Raw genomic sequence first — 18,202 nt, 5'->3', positions numbered from 1 at the left:
GAAGGAGAAAAAGGTATATATAGAATCGCAGAGAGCCAGAAAAGAAGAACCAGAGATTTGGATCAGGTTAAGTGCATAAAGAATAAGAATGGAGAGGTGTTGGCTCAAGAGGAGAAGATTAATGAAAGGTGGAAGAGCTACTTCTACGAGTTATTTAATGAGGGACAGAAGACTCTTTCGAGCCTTGGTCGATTATGCACAAGGAAAGAAGATCAAAACTTTGATTACTATCGAAGGATTCGAGACTTCGAGGTAAAAGAGGCTCTAAAGCAGATGAAAAATGGCAGGGTAGTAGGACCTGATAATATCCCGATTGAGGTTTGGAAGAGTCTTGGAGAAAAAGGCATCAGTTGATTAACCAAGCTTTTTAATGAGATTTTAAGGTCAAAGAAGATGCCTAATGAGTGGAAAAAGAGCACCTTAGTACCTATCTACAAGATTAAGGGGGATATACAAAGTTGCGGAAACTATAGAGGGATTAAGCTTATGAGTCATATTATGAAGTTATGGGAAAGGGTGATAAAACGGAGGTTGAGAAAAGAGACACAAGTAACAGAGAACCAATTTGGATTTATGCCAGGAAGATCTACTACTGAAGCGATATACCTATTAAGAAGGATGATGGAGAGGTATCATATTAATAAAAGGGATCTACATATGGTGTTTGTTGATTTGGAAAAAGCGTATGATAGGGTACTAAGTGAGGTCTTATGGAAGGTTTTAGAAAAGAGGAGAGTAAGGATCGCATATATTCGGGCAATTAAAGACATGTATGATGGGGCCACAACTAGTGTGAAGACTCAAGGTGGTGTGACGGAGGAATTCCCTATTGGTATAGGATTACACCAGGGATCATCCTTAAGTCCATACCTTTTCACATTAGTCTTGGAAGTACTCACAGAGCACATCTAAGAGCCTGTGCCATGGTGCATGCTTTTTGCTGATGATATCGTCCTTATGGGAGAGTCAAGGAAAGACCTAAATAAGAAGTTGGAGTTATGGAGAGAAGCTTTAGAAGTGTATGGTCTGCGCATAAGCCGTAGCAAGACGGAATATATGGAATGTAAGTTCAGTTTGAGAAGGAAAAACCACAATATAGCGGTGAAGATTAGAGAAAACATCCTAGAAAAAGTTAAAAGTTTTAAGTATCTTGGGTGCATCATACAGGATAATGGAGAGATTGAACTGGATGTAAATCATAGGATCCAAGTAGGTTGGTCAAAATAGCGGAGTGCATCTGGTTTTATATGCGACAAAAAAGTGCCTTCAAAACTTAAAGGTAAATTCTATCGCACCGCTATAAGACCGGCTATGCTGTATGGTACGGAGTGTTGGGCGGCTAAAGGGGAGCACGAACATAAGCTGAGTGTGGCAGAGATGAAGATGTTGAGATGGATGGGTGGTCATACGCGATTGGATAAAATAAGGAATGAAGATATAAGGGAGAGAGTTGGAGTAGCACCTATTGTGGAAAAGATGGTTGAATCGCGTCTCAGGTGGTTTGGACATGTGAGAAGAAGACCGATAGAACATCCAGTTAGGAGGATGGATGAGATGGAAGATATACAAAGGACAAAAGACAGAGGAAGACCTAAGAAGACCATCCATGAGGTGGTCAAACGAGATATATATGTAAACGGTCTCTTTATAGACATGATACATGACAGAGCTCAATGTCGTTGTTTGATTCATGTAGCCGACCCCACTTAGTGGGACAAAGCTTTGTTGTTGTTGTTGTATTTTTCTTTTCAAACTTTTTAAATAAAAAAAAATAATAAATTATACTTTCATAATTTATTCTACTTTATCACTAAATAAAATACAAAAATATTAAATATTGTATCTCTATTCTTTATATTTTATTTTAAGTGTCTTATCTTATTTTATTCTATTTTCATCACCAAAAGAGGCAAACACAACCTTAGTTATCAACTTATCAAATTCATACTCCCATGGCTCTACTATTTTTTTGAACAGGCTTTTCTATTTTCTTATACGTATTACTTTTTATTTCTCATTTGGGCCCTTTGGCCCGCCATTGTACAAAAAGATAATGGATGAGGAAAGAAATTTGGAGAGCAAAATGGATGGGCCAGAGAGAAAGCAAGGCATGGGAATTATGAGTGAAATGCAAATGTTACTACTATAACGGAACCACCTTTTTCTTAAAAATAAAAAATAAAAATGAAAATGTGTACACCCACGCGTTGGCTAGGAGCAAGAGCAGTTGGAAGTGGAAGAACAAGTGATTGCAGCTGCTTTTGTGTCACCAATTTCAGAAACCAACCCATCATCACCACCACCATATCTGCAACTCCTCAGGGAACAAGAAGGCCTTTCTCCGTGTTCTGTTCTTATTCCTCACCATTTCTAGCTGCTTCTTCTTCTTCAATGCCTTACGACAAGGAGCTCGCTGCTGCAAAAAAAGCAGCCACTCTCGCCGCTCGTCTCTGCCAGGTACCCCACAATTCCTTCCCACTCAAGTTGCAATCTTTTCGCATCTTAGTCTTCAGGGTTTCTGTAAAAATCTTTACTTTGCTAATGGGTGTGCGTTTTACTGAAATTTCGATTTGTTTATTGTGCAATAGCATTGCTATACTTTGTATTGGGGTGGACAGTTTTCTATGTCAATTGATAAAGTGTGTGTTCAAGCCCATCGTTTGTCCAAACCCTATAACAGAACTTTGCTATGAATGAATGAGTGATCTTGTTTTCAATGGATGCTGATTGCTGCTTGTGTGGTTTGTTTGTTACAGAAAGTACAAAAGGCTCTTTTGCAATCTGATGTTCACTCAAAATCTGACAAAAGTCCTGTCACGGTGGCTGATTATGGTTAGTTGTCTTACATCTCAAGGCATGATCAAGATTGCTTATTTTTGCTGCAATCACTGATTTTGATAGCCTATAATTACTAGACTTCAAATGTACCTAGTATGACTCAATGCATAACCACAAGTATTTCAGTAAATTTTATGTTAAGCAAAACAAGCTGATTCATGTGTTTAGATAAGTGGACATTCCATTAGGCTGCAACTGTTTCCTAGAACTGGGACTGAGACGGGAGACTGAGATTGAGTATTGTGTTTGGTGATGAGAGGCTGAAACTAAAATTTCAGTCCCGGGATACAAAATTTCAGAGACTGAGTACAGTGACACCGGGGATTGAAATTTTTATAACATTTCTTTCTAGAAATATTCTCATTTAACTTTTTAATTTTCAAATCTACCCCAGTCTCAATATTTATCTTAAACTAAACATGATACTGAGACATAACTCAATCCAGTATATTTTACACCAAACACAATACAGAGACTTAATTCAATCTGTCTCCCTTCCAAACACAGTCTTATAGAATTACAATTTGAATCCCTACTTGAAGCTTCAGTTTTGAATGCTATATGTTCTCGGCTTCTGTCTAACATGATTCAGCTTGAAGAAAGTTATTTATGACTTTTGCTGGTATTTTCCATTCTAATTTGTTCATTTAGGTTTACCAGAAATGCAGATTTGATAGGTTTACCTCTGTGTTGTTTACATATGGCTTACAGGTTCACAAGCCTTGGTTAGCTTTGTACTTGAGAGAGAGCTTCCTTCTGAACCATTTTCATTGGTAGCTGAGGAGGTGAAATTGTAAACTTTACAGATTTCTCGGACATACAGAATCTACTTTATTTTCTATTTTTGAATGTAAACTCCAGTTTATACTCTAGGATTCAGGGGATCTTCGTAAAGAAAGTGGCCAGGAAACACTGAAGCGTATTACGGAACTTGTCAATGATACTCTTGCCAGTGAAGAGTCTGATAGGTTTACTGCTTTAACAACAGAAGATGTGCTTAGGGCCATTGACAATGGTAAATCTGAAGGTGGTTCTATTGGACGGCACTGGGTTTTGGATCCAATTGATGGCACCAAAGGGCAAGTTTTTTCCCTTCTTTTTTCTTCCCTGCTTCCTAAATCTGATATAGTGTATATGCTGTCTCAGCATGTCTAAATTTCATTTGTTCCCCTTCCTGAAAAATTAGGCTTTTCATTTAGCATGGACCTGTTTGAAATATCTCATATCCTAAATATATAAATTTTATGAAGTGTCATTATCTTTGCTATTAACTTTGCTTTAAGTATCCAAGATGTTACTTTGACTAGAAATTAAGGAAAGGAGGTTCGGATTCATTTTATTTTACGAAGACAGTTTTATTTTTGACAGACATTTTCAATTTTAGTTTACAGCAAGGTTTGTGAAATACACAATTTAGTTTCCTTAGATGACTATTGATTGCTGAAAATTGAAATCACTGGCCATGTTAAAAAAAGATTTAAGATATAAGCTCATGGTGTGGTTACAATTATAAAACATAATCCCAGACTTGTGTTTATATCCGTTGCCCACTATCATCATTAAACCCTTGGTTCTATGGTTCCCTTTTGTCATTAGTTTCATAATTTGCAACCAACATCTGTTTCACTTTGCAATGTGGCTTTGCTATTGTAATACTGGGTCATTGTGTAACTAAATGCCTGTGAAATGAAACTATAGGTTTGTAAGAGGAGATCAATATGCCATAGCATTAGGTTTACTTCATGAAGGGAAGGTTGTATTGGGCGTGTTGGCTTGTCCAAATCTTCCACTGACATCCATTGGCAATAATCAGCAGTCTTCTTCTAATGAAGTTGGTTGTCTTTTCTTTGCTAAAGTAGGTGATGGAGCATACATGCAGTCATTGAATGGTTCAACACATATTAAGGTTGGTGCTTATTGAATAGTATATTATTTGACACTTTTGATGGTGTCCTTGACCATTTTTATCTTACTGTATGACAATTGTTATCACATCCAGGTGCATGTCACTGATACTGGGAATCCAGAAGAAGCATCATTTTTTGAATCTTTTGAAGCAGCACATTCATCACATGACTTGTCTAGCTCCATTGCAGAAGTATTTCTCTGTCTTTATTCAAAAACATTTATCCTTTTTTACGTATCTGCTTTCTCGAAAAGAAGATCTGTAGTAATTCGTTTAACATGATGTCACCATAAACAGAAACTCGGTGTCAAAGCTCCTCCAGTTAGAATTGACAGTCAAGCAAAATATGGAGCTCTTTCCAGAGGAGATGGGGCCATATATTTGCGTTTCCCTCACAAAGGATACCGTGAGAAAATATGGGATCATGCTGCTGGCAGCATTGTTGTAACTGGTGCGCGTTTTAATTTCTTTTCTATCTTTTTTTATTTTTCATTGTCTGGGTTTACACTCTGAAGATGAGTTAATATATTTGTTGAACTTAATATTTTAATAGCATATATACCCACAAGTGTGGTTGAATATGCTGAAGATTTTGACTTCCATTCACATATTATAAGTGCAATATCTAGGTTCCTGCATGGTTTTCAAAATCTTCCAAATTGATTATGTCTTCTACTAAATGCATGTACACATTTGTTTGACGAATTCGACTTCTATAGAAGCCGGAGGTATTGTCACAGATGCTGCAGGGAACCCTTTGGACTTCTCGAAAGGAAAGTTTCTTGATGTAGCCTCTGGTATTATTGTTACAAACCAGAAACTGATGCCATCACTTCTGAGAGCAGTTAAAGAAGCCCTCAATGAGAAAGCTTCATCCTTGTGATTTCCGCTTATGTTCTACAATAGAGCTTGCTATGGTTGCCAGCTCCTGCTTCCAGCTATATGGGATCTCCCCTCAATTGAGCTATATACTTCACACTTGATCTGAAGAAACTAGATGCATGATTCAACTCGATTAATATTCTGGTTTTTGCTTCTGGTATTGTCTTGAAATATTCCTGGTGTTTAATCTGTTTATGGAGATTCTGTTTCTCCATCTATGTTCTCATTTTTCCTCCAAATCTTTTACCATACCATTAATAAACTAGTACCTTCAATAACATAACCAGAAAATGTGAACCATGAAGCATGAAATTATCAACCGTTTCATTTCATATATACCTTGAAAGATTATGTTGGGGAGAATTCTTGTGAATCCTAGATAAGAAAGGGATGCGCCATGGGTTCTTCTATGTATGAATGAATTGTTGATTGTTGATAATTTGATATACTATATTTAGTTATTTACGAATGAAGATTTACATGCAGTTGTCTTTATGTGAAGTTAATAGTTGAGAATTGTTAAATAATAATTTAGTCAAATTTATCAAATTATTTAATGATTTTAAATATTAACTTTATATAAAAATAAAAAAAATTGCATGTAAATTTTTACTTTTATCTACGTGACAGCGTTGGGCATGCAATGCTTTGTCCTGTTTTTTAAAGATTTTATTACTGTCTAAAGTAAGTGTGATACTCATACGTGTGTTAAGTGTTTATGGAAAATGTGCAATGATAGAGAAAGGGTGGTGATTGGAATTTCAATGAAGTGGGCCATGTCATGTTATATAGTATTTGATAAAATCAAAGAGCATATCCGTATAATATATTTGACATATGCTTTTGCCTCACCCGCAAATACCAATATTGTTAATTATTGTAATGTCATTGCTTCTAAGATAAAATTATCAACTTAAGATACTTCCAAAACACTCTTTTGTTCTGGCAAATAAAATGCATCCTTCTGGTAGGTGCTACTCTTAAAGTCATTTTTAGTGCCACTGTTTGGTGGCTGCTACTCGCTAATGTGTAGCTCAACGAGAGCTATCAGTAGCTAAAGATAAAGAATCTTTTCAGGGATGAACCAGTCGTGTCTTTTGAAGCAAAGAATATGAAACAAGAGTCAAAATTAATTAATATATAAATATAAATTTTTTATTAAATAATAGTTGTGTTACATGCTGAAGATGTCATCATTTTGGGATTCATAAAATTGTGACACGTGTGTTGAATAACCATATCTTACAGAGTTACCGTAAAGGAAGAAAAAGAGGGGCAAATGGGGAAATTCAGGTGGAGAGGGTTGGGAGGGGAAGAGAGGTGGTTAGTGATTTGATTCTTGTCTTCCTGGCGAGGGCTACTACTAAAAACACTAAAACAAATAGTGTTACTTTGTGTTGGAGTATCCGTAACCAACAAACCCAACCATACACTTATTAACACTCAACGCTCTATTGTTGAGATCTGAAATCTCAATAACAAAATGAGGGAACCGTCGTCGGTGGGATTCGAAGCAAACGGCGTCGTTTCCCCTACTCCTATTCCCCCGCAGCCTCTCCTTGAGAGGCTCAAGGACTATGGCCAGGAAGACGCTTTTGCCCTCTGGGATGAGCTCACTCCTGACGAGCGCCACTCTCTTGTCAAGGATATCGAGGTAAATTACATTCTTATTTCTTTCTATTTTTGGACCTGGCCTTAGATTTTGTGCTCCTTTCACATTCGATTTGCTGCTGTATCGGTTTCAGTTCACCGAATCGAAGCTCTGCATATTCTGGTTTTCGTTTTCTTTTTCTGGATCAGTTGAGTAATTCGAATTGTTCTGGATTTTTTTTCTATTGATTTAATCTGTTGTTGCGTGCTGCAGAGTTTAGATCTTTCGAGGATTGACCGGATTATACGATGCTCGCTTCGATCTCAAGGTATTTGGTTTAATAATTGATTTTATTGTTTTTTGAATCGTATGGATGTTTGCAACCACGTGAGTTTCACGTGCATGCATGCTCGGATTAATGATGGATGATTCAGGGCTGCCGACGGCTGCCATTGAACCGGTGCCAGAGAGCAGCGTGTCGACGGTGGAGGATAGAACGCAGGAGGAGAGGGAGAGATGGTGGAAGATGGGCTTGAAGGCCATTTCCGATGGCAAAGTAGCTGTATTGCTTTTATCCGGTGGCCAGGTATCAATGAATGTATATTGCAAATTTGGAATACTAATTGTTTACGTCATTGCATACTTTGGTGCAATTTATTTTTGAATGGTAAAAAGGTCATTATTAAGCTATATTCAGGTATTTCAGTAACCAACCTCCCCCCCCCCCCCCCCTTTTTCTTCTCTCCTCCTCCTCCTCTATAGCAGCAGTTATCTTAATTATGATGGCGAATACTAAATTCATTTCTTCGATGATGATTTTAGGATCCAAAGTATATCTAATTATCTGGATATTACATCCCACCGACCAAGTACTAATTGGTATTTAAATTCTAAACAAATATGCAAATATGCAATGATGAGTTTGGTTTACCTTTTTAGTGTAACTTTACTACATTAACAGGGGTATTATTTTGTAAAACATTTTTTTTTTGTACCTTCTTTTGTGTGGTATAAAGAGACAGATTATTTATCTTTTTTTCATTTCTTATCGATGACTTTTAACACAAAATGAAAAGTGTATAAGAGAAATATACAGAGAGATGGAATATATAACATTCTTTTATATTGTGTGACGAAAAAAGATCAGGAGGAATTTGATTTCTTTAGTTTTCTATCAGCATTATTTTGTTATAATGTCCACCTCCTTTGTGGTTGTTCTCCATTAGAGACAAGTTAATCATCGTGGGTCTTCCATATTGATTCTTCTTAAAAGCAACATCATTGGCTGAAAAGATGTTTAAAAATGTAAAAGAACCTGCTTTCCCATCCCCGGTTAAATTTTTTAAAGAAAAAACTATAATAGTAAACGTTTTGATGTTTTACGATATGCCGATATGATGCAGCTTTTTTTCTGTATTTCACTTATAATAATAACGTAATTGATGAAAAAGTGGTGGTTCTAACGGAGTTAGTGTAATCATTAAGTACGATAAAGTTGCTTTATCTTGCATTCGTTTCCCAATTCCCACTCTCTCTCATGTGGTCGGATTCCGCAAAAAAGCATAAAGATGCACATACCGCAATATTTGCTCCAGTAATTAAATTTTAATCCACGCTTATCTAAATTCTCTTCCCCCCCTCTTTCCTCTTTCTCTTTTTCATTAATCAAGTTATTTTGGTAATTTACTTTTCCTGATATAATATCTGAATCTGAATACTATTTCAGTGGTATTTTTATTTCACTAAAGTGAGCATTTATAAGCTCTATTTTTAAGTATGAAACACAACGTCCAACAGTAAATTTTGAGAAATAATTGATAAAGAATGGGATGTATCATGCAATATTTTAGTGTTATTTATTTTTTGGATGCTCAATTTTCGAACCTAACTCCCACACACGTTTTTTTTTATGTAGTGTTAAATCTCATTCTTCACTGCTAAATTTTCCATACTCTGTGTGGCTGACTTGAGAATGTACCAAAACAAAAAATGCAGGGGACCCGGCTTGGAAGTGCAGATCCTAAGGGATGTTTTAGTAAGTACTTCTCATTGTCTGAATTGATATTGAAATCAAATTTTTGAAGTTCAAGTTGCTTCAGTTGGCACTTGTTACTATTATATTATTAGAATGGGAAATCTATAAAGTTACTTAAAGTTTGAATAGTTTATTCTTCCCGTCTAAAATTTTAATTTTATGAAGTACAATAAAGTTATCACCTCCTATTGTATTCATCAATTTATCGGCGCTTGATGTGTGGAAAAAAAATGTTCCCTGAAATATTTATCTTTTACTTTTTTGTAGGTTAGTTAATGCTTAAAATTTTCCACATGATTAGTTGATGTTTATCCCCTTCGTTTCCCGGGAAGATCTTTTAAACTAGAAGTTCAGAAGTCATGGGGGATCCGGATCTTCCAGACTATTAAACTTTGGGCAGAGAACACTAACTCACTTTAAAATCAATATAGATTCCTTAGTTTACGTTAGTTGAATGTTGCACATGGGTGGGTTATGATTATACACAACATAATATTTGCATGTTAAAGTAGAAGCAGCTGAATATTTCTGATTCTAGGACCACTAACATTTTTCCTAACATTTAATACTAACTGTTTTTTCTCTAATCTGTTTTGAGTTCTTCTGACCAATTTGTCTTGCCAAAGTTTCTGTTAAGGGATAACTCCAATTTATATTTCTCTGAAATTTGGATAAGGCTCTGTTTATCTTTTCATTTACGAATTTATTATTTTCATTTTATTTTATTGAGATTGTGCTTAGAGAGTAAAATCATGAAACTCATCTGTTTTTTAATCTATAATCATATTTCATTTTAGATATTGGACTTCCTTCTGGAAAATCACTTTTTCAACTTCAAGCTGAGAAGATTTTGTGTGTACAGAGATTAGCTGCGCAAGCTAATGAGAGTAAGTCTCACTTATCTTGGTTTAGTTTATTCGTGTTTTACTTTATTTCTCATCCTCATCGGTCCATGTATTGCAGGTTCTGCTTCTTCTGTACAAATACACTGGTACATCATGACCAGTCCATTCACTGATGAGGCGACATGCAAATTCTTTGAGAGTCATAAATATTTTGGTCTTGAAGCAGAACAGGTAAGGTGTCTTAGTTCTTTAAATCTCAGGATTGTACTATCTCTACCCATTTTTACTGTTGCTTGCTTACTTTGGACATGCCTCTTTGATATAGGTTACCTTTTTCCAGCAGGGGACCATCCCCTGTGTTTCCAAGGATGGTAGATTTATTATGGAGACTCCATACAGGGTATGACTCCACTCCCTATTTTACTGAGATTCATGCTAGGTGTCCTTTTTCTCTCGTTCTTTGCTTTCAAATTTGATGAAATAACTTTGTCTCCTGTTCACGTAATTTTGACTGCCAATCAGATTTCTTTTTTCTCGGTTAGAAAATAACGGTCCAAGAGCTTATATTATAACATATGGTTGCTTATAAATGATATAAGTCTTTGATCATGTCATAATTTGCAAAACTGACTGAATTTTCAAGGAATAATACTGCTAACCATTCTAGAACATGAGCATTTGGTAATATTGGTTGAACTAAACTCGTGTCATGCAAACAACTGGGGAAGGAGTTCATTTGTTTCCATTTTTAACTTGTGAACGAAGATACTTTATATGAAACAATGAAGTAATACCAAATATTAGGAGTTACTTTTTATTTTTGTTTATTTATTTCTAAAAAAACTATAGTTCCTTTGAATTCTAGCTCGAGGTATAATATTTATACTTTGAAACCAGGTGGCAAAGTCTCCTGATGGGAATGGTGGAGTGTATTCAGGTACTTTACGTGTGCTCTCTAATTTTATTTTTTATTTTTATGGAATATGTGCTCTTTTATATATTCCAATCTATAAGACTGACATGGAGAGTAATATATAAATATTTTAAGTATTTTACATATGGTCAAACAAGATTGAATATTATCTTAATATCTTCCCTGTTTTTGGGTTCAGCTCTTAAATATTCCAAATTATTGGAGGATATGGCTTCAAAAGGAATCAAGTATATCGATTGCTATGGAGTTGACAATGCACTGGTGATTGTTCTTTGCTTCCTATTTTATGATTTTATCTTTTAAACTAACTAGATTTCTGTGTCACTGCTCATTTTTTATCTATGGATGTACTGATATGATCTTGTGAAACAGGTTCGAGTTGCCGATCCAACTTTTATAGGTTACTTCATCGATAAAGGTGTGGCTGCTGCTGCAAAAGTTGTCCGCAAGGTAGCGTACCGATTAATTATTTCCTCACTAGCACCTAATTATTTATGATAAGTATGTTTTAATCAATGATTCAGTTAATTTTATACTTTATATTTTATTTTGTCTTTATAAAATCTTGTCACAATGTAATAGGCATATCCACAAGAAAAGGTTGGTGTGTTTGTACGACGAGGTAAAGGTGGACCTCTTACTGTGGTTGAATACAGCGAGTTGGACCCATCACTAGCTTCTGCAGTCAACCAAGCAACTGGCCGTCTTCGTTTTTGTTGGAGTAATGTTAGTCTCGTCCTTCTATGCTCTATTTATAATATCTTGCTTTCTGTTTCCTGCACTTGCTTTGTTATATCATTGAGGATCACTGCCATTGAATTCTAGCTATGATATTATAGAAATTCTAGAATGGAAAAAAGCAGGAGTTGAAAGTGGTTGAACAAATCAACAACCACTTCCTGAATTAACACCCTACACTTCCTAATTGAGTAAAAGTCACTATATCAACTTTTGATAGTGAGTGACATACTGTGATCCAGGAGAGTTATGCTTTCATACAATCTTAAACTATATGATAGTCGTAAGGCATACTGTAGGAGACAGTGGTTATCTTACAAAAATGAAAATTATCATCTGGTTTTGTGCAAAGTATCATCTACTTCTCGTGTGCAGTGATTTGATTCCCATCCTCGTGTATATCACAAAAATTTCTTTGTAAACCAAAACAGTAAATTGATAAAATAATTAAATATCACATGATAATGACTCGGTGGTTTCTATTAATCCATGTAGCCTACCCACTAATAGTAAGACTGTTGTTGCATCATATGCAAGTGGGATTGCAATTGATTGTTATTTTGTTGTTTGCGTATCAATTGTCTTCCAGGTATAAATTAATCTTGTGATTTCAGGTCTGCTTACACATGTTTACCTTGGATTTTCTAAACCAAGTGGCGAATGGCCTTGAAAAAGACAGCGTGTATGTTTGTTGCTTTCTTTCCTTCACATGCCCTGTGCTCCCATTTTTTTTTTCTCATCCTCAGAACAGTATCGATATCAGAATTTACCATCTTCTATGTTCTTTGTAGATGTTGACCATGCATTGGTTTTATGTGCAGTTACCATCTTGCAGAGAAGAAAATCCCTTCTATACATGGATATACAACGGGATTAAAACTTGAACAGTTTATATTTGATGCATTTCCTTATGCTCCTACAACTGCACTTTTTGAGGTGATAACAATTCTCTAATTTTCACATGGGACATGGCAATTTCTTTCCCGGTGATTAAGGATGCTATTCTTATTATTTATTTCATGTTATGACTCCATGTGCAGGTATTACGGGAGGAAGAATTTGCACCAGTGAAAAATGCAAATGGATCCAATTATGACACTCCAGACAGTGCAAAACTCCTTGTTCTACGACTCCATACTCGTTGGGTTGTTGCTGCAGGTGGCTTCTTGACACACTCGGTGCCATTGTATGCAACTGGTAAGTTTTTCCTCTTTTATTGCAGCGGAGAGTAGAAATATATTTGAAACTTTATGTTTTCTAGTTCTTCCTTTCATTGCATCGCATCTCTCATTCAGGTGTTGAAGTTTCACCGCTCTGTTCATATGCTGGTGAAAACCTGGAACCTATATGTCGAGGAAGAACATTTCACGCACCTTGCGAGATTACATTCTAGTTCCACGTCGTTTCAGTGGCTTTGTTGTGACCTACACAACAATGACCATGTTTTCATTCCATATATCTTGCAACATTAAATTTGTGTATGCAGCTCCATATTCACTTGTATCAATATATATGTATCTTCTTCAATCTGATTTCCATTGGATTTTGATTTTGGATAATTTTTGGCCACTGATTTGTTTTAGATTTGCAGAGGAATGTACATGCTTCATAAATTTTACTTGAGCATTTATTTGTCCAATGTCCATGCAAACTCTGTTTTCGTTATTCCTCGTATTTCTCAAATTACCGAATGCACTGGTTCATACTCATTTTCAATTTTGAAACCAGTCGCCCGTTTATATACGGCTTTTCAAAATGAGTGAAGAAATTACCGCATATATTTGCAGGTTAGGATTGCAAAAGCGAGGAAGAATATTTTTTCCATTTTCGCATATATTGATTATGAAATTGTAACTAAATGCATAATTTTGTAATTCTATGATTTAACACTTTAAATTAATGAAGGATAAACCTGTTTTATTTCCTCAATATTTATTTCTATTTTCAATATTACCGCTGATATTTATTTGTTTGAATTTTACCCTTAGAAACATTAAATATAATTAAAATAAATGTTAAATATAAAACTAATGAAAGTCGTTAGGAGTAAAATTAAATAAAAATCAAAGAGGACCAAACCAATCTTATCCAAAATTTTACCAGTGTAGCGCAATTAAGTTCCAAAGTAAAGGATCTTCCATTAGTCGTATATGCAGACAAGCTTGAGAACCAACAAATTACAGATTATTCAGCCTCGAGTTAGAGAGAACTCGTTAGACAAAACAAACCAAGTTAAAAAAGTAAATCTCATTCTCACCACGCCAACAAAAAGAAACGCTACTCTGGTACAGTCAAACCACTGTACATGCAAAAAAAAGCCCAACGCAGAGAAACCACATCAAACACACTATCCCTACCTCCACGCAGCACAGCGCAAGACGAAAATATTTTATATAAGATCAGCCACGTTCATTGGCATTTCATCAATCTGAGTACTATAATATTGCTCAATATCTCTCAAAATCTTGATATCGTCACTCTTGACAAAGTTTATTGCAACACCCTGCATATGAAAAAAAAAAGGGTCAATTAAAGTGAACTTATAGGAACTGTAAATAGGAAATCCAACAGATGGCAGGATAAAATTTCATGCATCAACAGTATAAACAACTCAAAACCCTTCCTGACATAAAGACAAAGTTCAAGAAGGAAAACCATACTCGTTCATTGGCTTCTCAAGACAGACTTATTAAACACGGCTTATGTATTAGAAATACCTTGCGTCCAAAACGCCCAGAGCGGCCTATTCGATGAATGTAGAGCTCACGATTATTTGGGAGGTCATAGTTGATGACTAGAGAAACCTGATAACCAAAGGAAAGGTACAAATCAATAACAGGAGTAACCTTCCCATGTACAGCTTAAATGCTAGAAGAGCAGCAGTGCTCATGCTATTTTAAAGGACATCATATTTCATATAATATACAAAAGTGTCAAACGAGCAACCTAAAGTAGAGTCAAAGTTAGAATTAGAATACCAAGTTATATTTAAATCTCAAAAAACTTGAAATGACAGGACCAAATAAGGCAATACACCTCTGGACAATTGGATCATTAGTCTAAATTCCCAAGAGCTACACAAATACTAATCCACTTTTCAACAACTGAGCAATTGTTTGCAGAATTTTCAACCAGGAAACAGTCTAAAATCTGATGAAAAAGGCATCTCATAAATCATAGATCTTCTAATGAATTCAACTAGACTTAAAAATGCACACATTAATGAAAGCCACTAAAAAGAGGAAATACACATAAAAACTTGCCTGCTGTACATCAAGGCCACGTGCCCAGACATCCGTTGTTATTAGCACACGAGTAGTTCCAGCACGAAATTCTGCCATAATTGCATCTCTTTCTTTCTGCGGCATGTCTCCATGCATTGCCGATACAGTGAAATTATTGTTACGCATTTTTTCAGTTAACCAATCCACCTGTTCCAAAACACATAATGATGAAAAACAATACTGAAAAATCATATAACAGCCTGAAAGTTTTATTAATGGAATGCTTATACTAAGAAACCTTGGAAGTTTTGTTTACCTTTCGCTTAGTGTTACAAAATATAACAGCCTGCGTGATAGTAAGGGTATCATAAAGATCACATAGAGTATCAAACTTCCATTCTTCCCGTTCAACTGCAACAAAGAATTGCTTGATGCCCTGCGATGAGAAGGGAGGGGGAATGCATCAATATCCACTGACTCAAAAGGAACTTAAGTAACATAATAACCATTGATTACCTCCAGTGTCAATTCATCACGTTTTACAAGGATCCTTACAGGATCTGTCATGAATTTACTTGTCATCTCCAGTATTTCATGAGGGAGAGTGGCAGAAATCAAGACAACCTACACATAAGAACTAAATGATTCAATGATTGCAAAATACTTCATGATACACACATGCTTTGGAAACTTATAACTGACGTGCAATTGAAAAAGATGTTAGGCAACCCTGTCATATTTTCCCGTCATTGAACGACTTTATAAGGAGCATGGAGATACCAACTCAACAAAGTCAATTCCCAAACAGATGCATACACAAACAAGCACAAAACAAAGGGTCATATTACTGTTGAAGCTTCAAGCTGTTTGCATAGATAAATCATTAAAACTATTCTGACTAAGAACTCTGGCTTGCTTGCTTCATTGTCCTTATTTACACACATGAAGCCATATAGCCTATATAGAAAACAACAAAAGTAACAAAGCATTTCACCACTAAATGAGGTTTGTTGAATGGGTCAAATCTGAAATATACCATTGCATCATTAACTAAACATATATTTTCTCCATTCCATATTAATAAATCATTTTAATATTATGGGCACAATAATCATTGTATTTAGATTCAACCAAAAAACAGTCATACTGACTTATCAACATGAAAAGGATAGTGACATAAGAGTACATAAGATTTTCAAACTGTAAATTCCATCCCAAACAAGTACCTGAAGCTCTGGTGGCAGATACCTATACACATCATAAATTTGATCCTTAAACCCTCTGCTTAACATCTCGTCGGATTCATCCTATCATCATCAAATTCAAAACAACAAAAAAAACACAAATATCAGTCAGTTAGACCAGCACAACAACAAATACGAAACTCACGAAAAAGATCAGAAAAAACACAAACCCACCAGAACCAGCATCTTGATATCTCTGGTGCGCAAAGTCCTCCTTTTGATCATGTCACAGACCCGCCCAGGAGTTCCAGACACCACATGAACACCATGCTCCAGCTTCCTTATATCTTCCCCAACGCTCTTCCCTCCAATGCACGAGTGCGCCTGAATGTTTATGAAATCCCCAATCGCCAATATCACCTTCTCCGTCTGCGCCGCCAGCTCCCTCGTTGGCGACAATATCAACGCCTGAACCCTATCAAAAGCAGTTCCAAAGACTCAATTATCTATCACATGAAAATAATAGTAATAACTGGAGAATTAGGGTTAGGGTTCGGACTCGCGTATGGAAGTCTCGACGCGCTGGCAGACGGTGAGGGCGATCATGGAGGTCTTGCCGGTGCCCGACTGGGCCTGGGCGATGACGTCACGACCCTGGATGATTGGCATGACGGCGCGTTGCTGAATGGCCGAGGGCTTCTCGAAGCCGTACTGGTAGATCCCGCGGAGGAGCTCCTCCTTGATCCCCATTTCCTCGAAACTCGCGATAGCCTTTACGCCCTCCGTCGTCTCGAAGTCGATGTTCTCCGGCGCGCTCGTCACGCGTCGACGATTTGCCGCGATTGCCGCCGGCGATGAAGGCCCCACCGCTTCTGCCATCGCGCAAGAAGCGAGTTTGAAACAGGGCAAAACACACTCAGAAAGCGAAAGCCGAACAAAGCTGATAAAATATAAATTAAGTAAATATATTGTTTTATGATAAGGAAATATAATTGGGGTTTTTTTAATAAATAAAAAATATTTTATTTACCAATATAAATAATATACTTTATTCTTATTTCGTTTATACTGTAAACGAGATATATAATTAGTTATGACATTTACACGGTAAACAAAATATGTTATTGTTACGTTGGCTAACCGGAGATAATGGGCTTACCTAAAATCGGACGGTGGTTGGGCTTGTTTGTGAGGCCCAAGCGTTAGAGGAGTGTGGTCTCCGACTTGGTTTACGTCTGGGAGCCGCCTTCGAGTTGTGTATGTGAAAGAGTGGGGGTGGTAACTGCAAAGACACTCCGATGCCTAAATAAGCAAGTATTTATAGTGATGAACCCATAACCACCATTGGAGTAGTTACGCCTTTTAAGGGGAATAACCGTCCCTTTATCTTAGGGAAATTGAGATATGACTCCTGGAAGTGGTTAGAGAGATTTTAGGGGCAGTTATCCTCTTGAGTGAGGGTTTATCTGCCAGCTAATCCCTCGTTCCCGACTTCTTTAGAGCAAGTCGTGGTAAGCACCGACTTCGTAGATTGAAGGTCGGTGTAGGGTGAGGCTCAATCCTTTGGATTGGGCCTTTCGTTGGGTCCTGGGCCTTATTATTGGACCAGGGTATGAACAATGTCCCTACTCGAGCCCAATTTCTTTTAAAATTTGGGTTTGAGTATTCTACTCGGGGTCGTAACCGACCTAGGAGGGAACCGACGTGATCATTGGGAATCGACGTGACTTTTCGTGGCTTTTGATTTTCACAGTTACGTCTAATCAAACGTCGCGTCCGTTAGAGGTTCGCGTAGGGATTGATTACCTTGGTAACGGTGCACTCATTAATGACCGCTTCTGTTTTTACCATTATGCCCCTAACGTATTTATAAATACTTTCCCTCTCTTTCGTTGTTTCGTTTCTGCGATTTTTCGAATTTTCTTCTTCTCATCCGTTCGTGGGGCATTCCTTGTTTGAAGGCTTTCATCTTTCTCTACCTTATTTCCAGATAAAGGTTAGTCTTTCCTTCTCTTCTCTTTTTAC

The 18,202-nt window shown here is 36.5% G+C and overlaps 3 protein-coding genes across 3 annotated transcripts; 2 read left to right on the top strand and 1 right to left on the bottom strand.

The window, feature by feature from the left end:
* Window positions 1-2,155: 2,155 nt before the first annotated feature.
* Window positions 2,156-6,095, top strand: LOC112792409 (3'(2'),5'-bisphosphate nucleotidase 1). The gene is made up of 8 exons (XM_025835644.3): window positions 2,156-2,457; window positions 2,757-2,832; window positions 3,550-3,623; window positions 3,712-3,917; window positions 4,537-4,744; window positions 4,838-4,936; window positions 5,042-5,195; window positions 5,464-6,095. Exons 1-8 carry the CDS (start codon window positions 2,185-2,187, stop codon window positions 5,625-5,627), a joined length of 1,254 nt encoding a protein of 417 aa, XP_025691429.1. The 5' UTR covers window positions 2,156-2,184; the 3' UTR covers window positions 5,628-6,095.
* A 552-nt stretch (window positions 6,096-6,647) lies between these two features.
* On the top strand, window positions 6,648-13,395 carry LOC112792408 (UDP-N-acetylglucosamine diphosphorylase 2). Its single transcript, XM_025835643.3, has 15 exons — window positions 6,648-7,280; window positions 7,491-7,545; window positions 7,652-7,803; window positions 9,213-9,252; window positions 10,050-10,139; window positions 10,216-10,328; window positions 10,423-10,497; window positions 10,995-11,034; window positions 11,210-11,292; window positions 11,404-11,481; window positions 11,614-11,757; window positions 12,384-12,451; window positions 12,591-12,705; window positions 12,810-12,966; window positions 13,065-13,395. Exons 1-15 carry the CDS (start codon window positions 7,110-7,112, stop codon window positions 13,160-13,162), a joined length of 1,479 nt encoding a protein of 492 aa, XP_025691428.1. The 5' UTR covers window positions 6,648-7,109; the 3' UTR covers window positions 13,163-13,395.
* Window positions 13,396-13,882: 487 nt separating this feature from the next.
* On the bottom strand, window positions 13,883-17,151 carry LOC112792406 (eukaryotic initiation factor 4A-3). The gene is made up of 8 exons (XM_025835642.2): window positions 16,737-17,151; window positions 16,412-16,652; window positions 16,220-16,300; window positions 15,510-15,617; window positions 15,310-15,429; window positions 15,033-15,200; window positions 14,487-14,573; window positions 13,883-14,272 (listed from the first exon to the last, which is right to left on the bottom strand). Exons 1-8 carry the CDS (start codon window positions 17,054-17,056, stop codon window positions 14,159-14,161), a joined length of 1,239 nt encoding a protein of 412 aa, XP_025691427.1. The 5' UTR covers window positions 17,057-17,151; the 3' UTR covers window positions 13,883-14,158.
* Between the last annotated feature and the right edge of the window lie 1,051 nt (window positions 17,152-18,202).

The sequence above is a fragment of the Arachis hypogaea genome, chromosome 13 (genome assembly GCF_003086295.3).
Source record: "Arachis hypogaea cultivar Tifrunner chromosome 13, arahy.Tifrunner.gnm2.J5K5, whole genome shotgun sequence".
NCBI classification, from domain to species: Eukaryota; Viridiplantae; Streptophyta; class Magnoliopsida; order Fabales; family Fabaceae; genus Arachis; species Arachis hypogaea.
Note: the sequence above shows the minus strand (reverse complement) of the source record. Positions and strands in the feature narration are given on the sequence as shown.